This window comes from Colletotrichum phormii (genome assembly GCF_030913505.1).
Source record: "Colletotrichum phormii strain CBS 102054 chromosome Unknown BDP81scaffold_1, whole genome shotgun sequence".
Taxonomy (NCBI): Eukaryota; Fungi; Ascomycota; class Sordariomycetes; order Glomerellales; family Glomerellaceae; genus Colletotrichum; species Colletotrichum phormii.
Genome location: NW_026851443.1, coordinates 4,675,552 through 4,685,865, shown reverse-complemented (window position 1 = coordinate 4,685,865; position 10,314 = coordinate 4,675,552). Strand labels below are relative to the sequence as shown.

Here is a 10,314-nt window from a genome sequence, read left to right as displayed (position 1 = left end):
CGTAACAGTAAGGTGCTTACCCTTTTAGTCTTGACTTCGTAAATGTAATAGACTTCATGTTGGTTAGAACAAAGATTGTGATATACATCACGCTTTAATCGTAGGCATACGGCTTGTACAGGCAGCTCCATCCGGCTGCTTCCGAGTACCACCGGGCCGGGAAATCGACGGGTGTTGGAGGCGCCTTGACCATGTCCCCTCGCCCCACCGGCGACTGGTAGCGGCGGCAGTGTGTCTGGAAAAGCGCGATGGCGAAGACGGTTGTCACTTTGCGAAGAAAATGCGGTGGTTACCAAGAGCGCTTCCCAAATACGAGACAATGGCCCGATATTCCCCCGAAGAGCTACTGTGCTCCGTCTGCGGCTAGGTCAGAGTCGTCTATCAATAGTTTCGCCCCAAGTACTCCGTACAGCTGCGATGGTATGACGCCAAGTCCTTGCTGCTAGTCACACTTACTGATCCCGCTGCAGGCTGCAGCTGTCAGGAACTCCGCCGTCGGAACTTTTGAACCAGCTTGGCAGTATCCACCAAAAAGGCAACTGGTCGGGTTGTGTCAAATTTGGATTGACAAGTGACAGGCTCGAGGTCTGTGACCTGTCCACGAAGATGACAGGGCCCCGTTGCTACTGATCGCCGTCTCGGAAAAGTACACGAGGTGAACGATGGCCTGCGGCTTTCCGCTGCCCGTTGCCAACCAACCTGTCGGTCAACTAGGTACACCTAACCTGGCGTACGGATACGTGCGGACCTGGCACGCCTGGTAAACCGGAAGAAAAAGAGGCACAGAGTGGAAGAGACGACTCCATTTTGTTTACCACACTAGATCCCTTAGGGTGGAAATCAGTGCTGCACGGGGGCGGCTCTTCCATGCAAGGTACCGCGCAACCGAGCTAAAGGGGGGAGTTACTTAGTTTAGTCTATCAGCCACAACCCCAACAGTGTTGACCATGGGTGTGCCTCATCTCGCCTGGGTTTTTGTGATGGGGATAGGCACAAATGGAAGTTTCCTGATTGGACCTGGGGACAAGAAAGCTTGCGTGCTGGAAGCTTGAAAGCCATTGGCCCTTCCTAGTGAACTTTTTTCGTTGTCTGTTTGAAGAGCTGAAAGTTTCTTAATCAACATGTCTTTGACTATCACTACAGGACCACGGAACTCTATTGGCGGCAATACCGGCTGACGGCCGACGGCCGACGGTCTTTGCTTTTTACGAGTTGCAGTGGATGCCATTTCTTCCTTCGCGTACGCCCGAAGCAGGGAGTCGCCTACGTCACGGCTAGCAGAAAAGAAACCAACCCACCACGGATTGATGGTTCATGCTTAACAGCAATCTAAAATTCTCTGAAAGTCGGTTTTCCATACGAGATGGGGCGGTGGGGTGGCACTAATGAGTGGAGGAGGAGGAGGAGGGGTGTGAGCACCAGGCCTGACTCGTCCGGACTATCGACAGGGTTCGTCTACGAATGGGTTGTTTATAAAGCTTGAGGTGGAAGCTCAATTTCCCCTACGGTGTTCGGTCAACTCCTCAGATTCATCAATTTTGGACGTTCGTTCTTGTCACTCGCTCAGACACGCTACTTATTCTAATACCAGAAAACTTCAACAAAACACCAAAAACAACTTATATCTAATTTCTAACCACAACCGACAACATGTTCTCCAAGACCGCCGTCGCTATCACCTCTTTCCTGGCCATCGCCGAGGCAGTCAAGGTCACCAAGCCCGCCAAGGGTGACGACTGGGACCTCTCCAAGACCAACGAGATCACCTGGGAGACCGTCTCCAGCGACCCCAAGAGCTTTGAGATCATCATCGTCAACCAGGCCAGCTTCCCCGGGGTTTCTGAGACCATCGCCACCGTCCAGGCTGCCGACGGCAAGTACGAGCTGAAGGACGCCAAGGTCGCTGCCGGCGGCAACTACCGCATCAACCTCGTCTCCACCGACGCCCAGAGCTCTGGCATTCTGGCTCAGTCCAACGAGTTCACCTTCAGTGGCTCTGACGGTACGTGAAACCATGCATTTCTCTCTCACAGTGTTTATCAACTCATCCGCTGATTTCATGACCTAGACTCCTCTTCCGCCTCTGCCTCCGGCTCTGCTACTGCATCGGCCAGCGCCTCCGGCTCTGCTGCCACTGCCTCTGCCACTGGTTCGTCTTCCTCGGCCTCCGGCTCCGCGGCCACTGCCACCGTGACCACAGTGACCACCGGCTCTGCCACTGCCTCGGCCTCCGGAACCGCTGCCTCTGACGCCTCCGGTTCAGGTACCGCTTCCGGCACCGCCACTGGCTCCGCTGCCTCCGGTACTTCCACCTCTGCTCCCAGCAGTGCTTCCGCCATCAAGTCCACCTTTGCCATCTTCGGCTCCGTTGCCGTCGCCGCTTACATGCTCTTCTAAGCAAGATTTAGATGCCCGCACGAATCTTGTTTTTCCTTAGAGCTATTTTGAGAAACCCGAATGATACCAACCGGCTACGATGAAGGGAGTAGCGACAAACTAGCGAAGTGCATTTGGAGGGGCTGGGAATTGAGGATTATACCACACAAAACTCGGATGGGTCATGTCTGGCGTCGCCTTCGCACAATTTTGAATTACGTTTTTATAGACTAATGTTGAAGCCTTGCTACTGGACTCCCTCCATCTACAGGCGCCTCAAACACGCATCCTGCATGTGAGTATCCGTACGATCAACTTGATGATGGAGAACCTGGTATCTGCCTGCAAGATGGGACGGATTTCCTGGGATCCGACCCCAAGTTTTCGCGCTGTTCCGGCCGCGACCTGAGCGCGGAGATGAGCAGACCCATGCCGTTCAGCCCGAGTGCCCAAAAAGTCAATGGAATAATCTCCACCATTGAGTTGGGCTCGTAATTATGGATACGGAATGGCGCACCTAATTCGAGACCGTTATGCGGCATAACCCTGCCGTTCCCCTGATCGGCCGCTTTAACGTGCAGGTTGGCGTCTGCTGGTTAACCCAATTGGGATTGACGGCTGGGATCATGCTAGGATGGGGCGTTCTTCCTTCGCTGCTCCGTTATCGCGAGCACTGAACAGCGAACCAACGGCTAGCTCAAATCGCGTCAGATCACCTACGGAAAACACGATTGTAGATCGTGATAACACGAGGAAAGAATACGGGTTGCTGACTCTCATAAGTTCGAAACGGAGTCGGCACGCCGGCAACCCTTTTGAGCGACTTCAAGACGGCGACTTTGTTATCATCGTCCGCGATTTGCTTTTCTTTGTGGATCCTGAATTTCGCGACAATTTAGCTTTCCACACTTCCCACGTGCCGAAGAAGCCTTTTCCTCAGTGTCTGAAACATATGAGACAGTCTGCCTCAGCCTAACAAGGCGCCCGCCAGTAAGAATGGCGGCCTGACTGATCTTGATAAATGCCGCTTATAGGAATTTCGCCTGTTGAATTGCAACACAAGCAAGGGGTCTCACTGTCCTTGATTTACCATGCTGCTTGGGTGACAAAGTAAATGGCCGCTTTTTGGTGGCTATTATATTATAAGGACAGGCGGCCATTTACTTACTTTGCCACCCGATTGCATGCTAGGGCAAGACAACCAAAAATGGGCTTCGTCTATCCCATTGACTGCTGCTTAACGTCAGCGGAGCCCTTGTGCGGGGGACAGCCAATAAGGGCAAACAGGCTCATCTGTGTCAGCCAATAATTAGGCACGTTTTAAGGTACTTATATTGTCTATATATTTGGGTTATGTCAAAGGTACCAGTAATCTCGGTCGGTACATAATAATATATTATGTACTAAGCAGCCTTTTCGAGTATACCTTCGCAGCTTTCTAAGGTTATTGCCAGATATCTCGCCTAGAGCCTAGCGAGATCGTAATATTATTATATTACTATAATAAGAGCAAGGCAAACAGAACTTTCTTAATTCCTTACGATAGTACTGCCAAGGAATAGAGGTATTCCTTTCATCTCTTGTTTACTTAGGTCATATCTTTACCGACCTCTTACTAATGGTCTAAACTGCTAGATAAGCTAGGTAAGCTGCAGTTACCGCCATTAATACTACTTTTTAATAAATTGCCAACTAGGCTTACTCCAGAGCTACAGCAGATAGCTATTCACAACTATCACTTCTAATAGAAAATCCCAAGAAATTATCTACTAGCCCCCTCGCTGGATAGGGTAGCCTTATTAATAATAGGACCTCATCTAGTCACTAATATTAACGCCGTTCATTTTATAATTAACGTAGTTCACAAACGAGTGAGCCACACAAGCGAGTGGGCCACTCCCTTATCGCACCTTAAAGGTCGATTTTTAACTAGTTATTAAAAATCGGATATAAGATTAAAATATAGAAGCCTTTTCAAATGAGCTTTGATAAGGGTTTTATTATAAAACATAATATTATAAAAATTATACATACCTCTAAAACTCTTATATAGAAATTTAGCCTTATCGTGGACCCACTTTTATATTTCCTCTTATATAAAGCTATATATGATTTTTATAATATTATGTTTTATATTATATGTCACGGTAGCAGGCAGGTTGTTTGGCAGGTGGATGCTGGGCAGGCGGATCAGAGAATCTATTGCTACGGGCAGGCTCTATCCTAAGCAGGTACAGGCTCTGTTGACAAGACGTAGCTCAAGGAGCTACGTTTCTGGACATGCGCGACAGAATACAGGATGCAGGGTTTTATCCAGCCTCAGGCTTACGTAACCCGGCCACCGGATTACTCAACACCAACCTCAAGGTTGGGGTCTAGGACAGCGGGTCTATGACAAGTATAATAATATTATCTTTCTAAATAAACTAATTAATCTAGAAGAACTAATTAATACAAAAATTCTTAAAAGATAGTTTATAATACTGCACCTTCTTATTTAAAATAGAAATATAATATATCTTACCCTAAGAGATATCTTATTCTTTAGTTACTTTCTCGGCAATAAGGATCTTATCTATCCCGCTATCTTTCTAGTAAATGCCAGAAGCTCCAACTTACTACTTCCGGAGAGCTCGGAAGAGCCGGATAAAAGAAAAGAAGTTATCTAGAAAGACGTAGAAAATTATTACCGGAAGTAAAGTAACTAAGGTCGTTATAACCCGTTACGTTAGCATTAGAAAGGCCTGCTTTGCCGCCTCGTTATCCGGCGCTAGCCGGGTGTTACGACCCAACATGAAGACCAGGGCGTGCCCCGCTGACGCCTAGCGGCTACGGCGCATCATATATGCAGGACGGGACGAAACATTGGGGAAACCCCAGGAACGGAAGAACTATGGTACAAGTCACGTGATGATAAGAGATATGATAAGGGATAAGGATATGTTGGATATGCGACATATCCAACCGAGTCAAGGATATGTTGGATATTCGGCATATCTAACATATCCAGACAAAGTGGACTGTTCAGCACTGCTCAGTTAGGATCGGACTTGTATATAAGGATGGACTCGAGCTGGGCTCTAGGACAGACTTTCCATAGCTTCTTCAGCAATTAACTTCGTATCAGGATTAACATCCGCTTTCAGCTACTACCTTGACAAGACTACGATTGATGACCGAAGCCTTACCTACCCTTACGATTGACAGACATAGCTTCCCTGAAGCTATCCCCGACTACGATTACTGTTACCAGTTCCGCAGCCTCAACTTCTGCAAACTACCCCTACGACTAGCTGGCCGTAACATAAGGCTCCGGGGAACATATCAAAGGAAAAGATTAATCAGCGTTTCCGGTAAGTCCTATATTTGCTGGTCCCGGGCCGGTATAGTAAAAAGTATAAAGGAGCCGGGTAAGCTAGGCTCAGCCGGAGGCTTAAGGCCGGACTATACTATTATCGTACTTCTCTAGTATGTAGTCGGTAGTATAGCCGACTTTAAGGTCTTTAGAAAGAAGCTTAACAAATATAAAGCTCCGTATAAAAATATTGGTAGCTATATGTTACGCCCGCCGCAACTTGTCACTGTGGGCGCGTAACTATATAATGCAGAACAAGGGAAAATGATGCGGAGTCATCATTATCGAAGCTTTTGCTTTGTGCCACAGTTGGTTGCCTTGTCCAGCTCGTAACACTATAGAGACATCGGAAGCATTAAAATCACTAAAAGACATCGCAATATTAATTAAAATGATAGTTTGAGTAACGTACCTGCATAGCGAGCGACGCATCATAGCGAGCGACGCACGTCCTCCCAATTCTACCCTCTTCATCTTTAGGTCACCTTTTCTCCACGTACGAACATGCAATCCTCCTCAATTGAAAGTCGAATTACCCTTGCCCTCCAAGCTATTGAAAAAGACCCGAAAATGTCTATACGAAGAGCTGCCTCTATCTATAAGTAGAGAAGGGTGGTGTTAATGCTGGAGGAGAGAATAACCCTCAGAAGGAGGGTCGTACGGAAGGTGCTGAACCACGCGCGCGACGATGTGGTAATTGCGGGAAGCCTGGACATAACGCACGAACCTGTGAAGTGGTTTGGGATAGTAATGAGGAAGAGGGTGATATATAGTTTTAATTGATTTCGTACGTTGTGGCTAAGTTAACTTATACATAAGGTAGAAAGGTTTGAGAGAGTGCGTCGCTCGCTATGATGCGTCGCTCGCTATGCAGGTACGTTAGTGATAGAAGTTAAAAAAAATATAGGGGTAAATGATGTTTCGTCTTGTACCGATTGAAGTGCGGGGTAAAGGCGGGTATTATTATGGGTCCGACTCCGCTGACGTTAAGCAGCAGTCAATGGGATACTGTTACACTGTTCATCAGTGAAGTTCGAGCGCGGTTGTCTTCCTTTCTCTTAAATGTCTCTGGTCTGCAATGCATCAATGAACACAAAATGTCGGATACTGTCCGAGCTCCAGGACGGCGGCCTTTGATACAACATTCAATATTCAGAGAACTTTATTGATCCTTGAAGCAATCGCGTCTGATCAAGCTCCAACACTTGATGAGTCGCTGCGTCTCGAAGTTTGCACCTAAAAACTCCAGTTGGCGATTCACACATGATTTGCGAGAAATAATGCACGGAGGCCACTTGTCATTAGTGTTTCCTGTACCATAATCCTCACGTTGATGGAAATGAATTGATAGGATGCTCACGTGTTGTTCCCTCTAACTGCAGAAGCTTGAGGAACCTATCGACTGGAATGCAAGATGTTTGTCGAGGTGCGACGATAACCAGCTTACCCCACACATCTGCACAGCGCGGAGACTATGTGCCCTTCGGGTTCGGACACGACGATCTCCCACGTCTGGTTCCTACTATGATTGAAGATTTGTCTTCTGGGCAATTAGTGTCCTGAGGATTTTTTTCTTTACAAGTGTAAATGTGTAAATGTGGTTGCCATTCTATGTATACACTACCTTAAGCATCTCCACTCATAGAGGAGGCCGTACTAGTACTTTTTCTTCTTCGACTAAACAACCTCATGGGGCCACTGGGTTGTGGCCGCTTCACGGTCCGTGGTAAAGAACCCTCCTTCAGAGACTGGGGGCCTATGTGAGACTGAGGGAAGATGCCAAACTTCCCTTTGCTATTTGTCCCAGACCAACACCAATGATCTTGGTAAAGCCCTGGAGACGCTGCGGTTAGTACTAGATTGTTGACCTGGTTGGCCACTCAAGGTAGGATTACAACACTTACATCCAACGTTCCTGATCACTTCCCCCTTCCCAAATGTCAGCCAGCCTGCCCGCGAGTTGTCGGGAGGGTCCCATTTCCATCTCGTGGTGATCGATACCGCGCTGGTAGCTTGGAATGAGATCTCATTCTGTTTTGGACTCTCAATCTCAACGCATTTGGCTGGAAAAGGACCTTGCACGCCATCGTGCCACCCAGTGCACCACTTGCCGCCCCATTGCTCTGGAAACTCAATACCGACAATCTTTGCGCCAATGAAGAATGTGAGGACATTTGAGCTACCATCGGGGCCCAACAAGTTTTCACCCTTCCGCTGAACGTGGCTCTTCAAAGCCGTGGCGATGGGAAATTGGGCGAGGATGTCATTTTCGGGGAAAGAACTTGAGGCTGGAGGCGATGGGAAGTGAACGTCATAGTCCTCGATTTGATGATGGTCCTTGTCGACTTGACCATACAAGACAGTGACGCCGGGAACTTCGGGGAGAGGCTGTGGATGGCGAGAGAGGTGTTGGAGGAGCTGGTCTGCGCTCTGGAAGACGGTTGCGTCCCCTTCGTAAACAGTGCGTCCGATGTGGGTGCAGAAAAGACACGCGTATCGGATTTCCGCTGTTGTTTTCACCGTGATGTGTGATTTGAAGAGCAAGCGTACACGGTAGAGTATGCCATACTTCAGAAAGTTTGCCCGGGCTTGGCGGTGTCAGAAACAGTGATATTGAAATCGCTGAGAGGGGATATCAGGTTGGCTTACAGTCACCCTCTTTGTCCAGAGTTAGCGATCTGTTCAAATGATGATACTCGCAATCTAGGCACCGGCCGATTGGAAGGGGTTCGCCCTGCGTTTATTTTAGCCGTGCTATTCTCGAGCTGTATCCCTTGCGCTCAAGATGATATGAGGGTGAAATATTGACTCACCCAGGTCATAGTCTGCTTGATACCATGCCAATATCCTCCTCGGCGGAATGTTTGTGCGCCGTCACAGAATCCTTTGAGTTGGTGGAAAGAGCTCTTCGGCCCTATCAAACATCCTTCTTCCTTTTCCATTGTCGAGACAGATCTCAAGTATTGCGTGCTGGTTTCCGAGGCTGCTTGTTCATCAGCTAGCATCAGTCCGTCGGTAAAGAGCTCCGAAGACGGGAAATTGATGGCAAGGGCTGGATCAACTTTTGTCGCCGCGTTTGGTGACATCCGCACATCGATGGTTGGAAGTTTAGGCGAAGTTACGTTAGAAGAGTAAGTTGGGACATCTGAGTAGATCGACGTTCTGTTTGTAGTTGAAGGGCTTGTTGGATCAAATACCGAGCTTTGCGGCGTCACTGTGTCAAAGCCTCTTCGATTGACCCGAGATACGAATGTGCCATCGCCAAAGGCATCACCAGCCACAGCAGAATTCTCGGGGATGCTTCCACGGAAAGGTCGTCTAAACTTAGGAACCGAGGTCTGTTCTTCAACCCAATCCGATGTCCGCGGTTGTAAACATGAAGGCTCTGGTGATGTGACGATCCTCAGCTGGCCTATTCCATCGCTGAGAACACCTGGTGATGACGGCCGTCGGCCTTCTCTGCTGGAAGATACGGCATTTGGGAATCCACGAGAGGACGCAGGATCTGAATCTGTTGACTCGGCTATTGAGTGAGTTCGCCTCACTGTTGCACCATCTGATGATCCGTGTGAGCCTCTTGTTCGACTTCGGCTGACCTGCGGCTTGGGTTGCCGTGGTACAACAGGAAATGATGGAATGTTCGCGGCTCCGTGACTCCCGCCTCGCGAAGGCGGTGTCGGCCGAATTTGCGGGCTGGCGTTTAGTGATTGAGCCAGCTGTGATGGTAGTGGCGGTAAAGGCGGCAATGGCGGAAACTTGTGCACCGGCGTGGTCGGAATTTTGACGTCGATCTTCACTCTCTGAATAGCGTCCAGTACTACTAGAGCAAAGATTCTAGTCGCAGTCTGAAGATCGGTAAACTTGGTCGAGTCGAAAGTGTCCAATTCTATGTAGTCCTCAAAGTCGTACAGCAGTTCCTCAAGTGCTCTTCGCTTCTCTGCCAGATCATCTTACTCGAACATCAGTCAAAACGAGTACTATTTAGACACGAGATGGCTCAGCTTACCGTTTTCAGCGATGGTATCTTTGAATACATCCCCATGCTTTTCAAATTGGCTGTTCCACAAAGGCTGCAACCTCTTCAATGCCCGTTGGCCTTCTTTCGTGATGGTGCTTGCCGACTTGGTCATCTCCCGCGATGTTGCTGGATCCTCATCTTGTGCTTCGTGTGCATTTCTTGCAGATTCTTCCCCTCTCTCTACTACCTCACGAAAAGGAGCAAGAATGAGCTCCTCAACGTCGACAGCCATGACCTCCAAATGATTGTTGCAAGAGATTGAACAATGTAGGGAGGTAAAATGCCCAGGAGCCGCTCCACGTCCGTGAGTCCGGCAAGCTTCGGATCGGCCATGTCACAACGTGGCGATGGGGTTCGAATTATAGGGTCTTTCATAACGGGCCCGTTACCAAATAGCTGGTACACTGCGAGACACTCGTTGTGCGGGAGATGACTGCCTGCAGCCCGGGAAGGAGGCGGCGTGTTGGAGAGAGGGTGCAATTCGAGGGTCGTCGTCAGCCACTCAATGGAGCACGTGGGGGCCTCACTAGGGGGCTGAAGACAGGATTCTTCATGCACACCGGGA

General features: G+C 48.8%; 2 protein-coding genes across 2 annotated transcripts; one reads left to right on the top strand and one right to left on the bottom strand.

Moving 5' to 3' along the window:
- Positions 1–1,526: 1,526 nt before the first annotated feature.
- BDP81DRAFT_364646 (uncharacterized protein) lies at positions 1,527–2,827 on the top strand. Its single transcript, XM_060586495.1, has 2 exons — positions 1,527–2,002; positions 2,069–2,827. The coding sequence occupies exons 1-2, from the start codon at positions 1,651–1,653 to the stop codon at positions 2,395–2,397; spliced, it is 681 nt and encodes a 226-aa protein (XP_060452548.1). The 5' UTR covers positions 1,527–1,650; the 3' UTR covers positions 2,398–2,827.
- A 4,501-nt stretch (positions 2,828–7,328) lies between these two features.
- BDP81DRAFT_414945 (uncharacterized protein) lies at positions 7,329–10,226 on the bottom strand. Its single transcript, XM_060589409.1, has 5 exons — positions 9,738–10,226; positions 8,545–9,680; positions 8,381–8,465; positions 7,636–8,319; positions 7,329–7,565 (listed from the first exon to the last, which is right to left on the bottom strand). Exons 1-5 carry the CDS (start codon positions 9,979–9,981, stop codon positions 7,357–7,359), a joined length of 2,358 nt encoding a protein of 785 aa, XP_060452547.1. The 5' UTR covers positions 9,982–10,226; the 3' UTR covers positions 7,329–7,356.
- Positions 10,227–10,314: the final 88 nt, after the last annotated feature.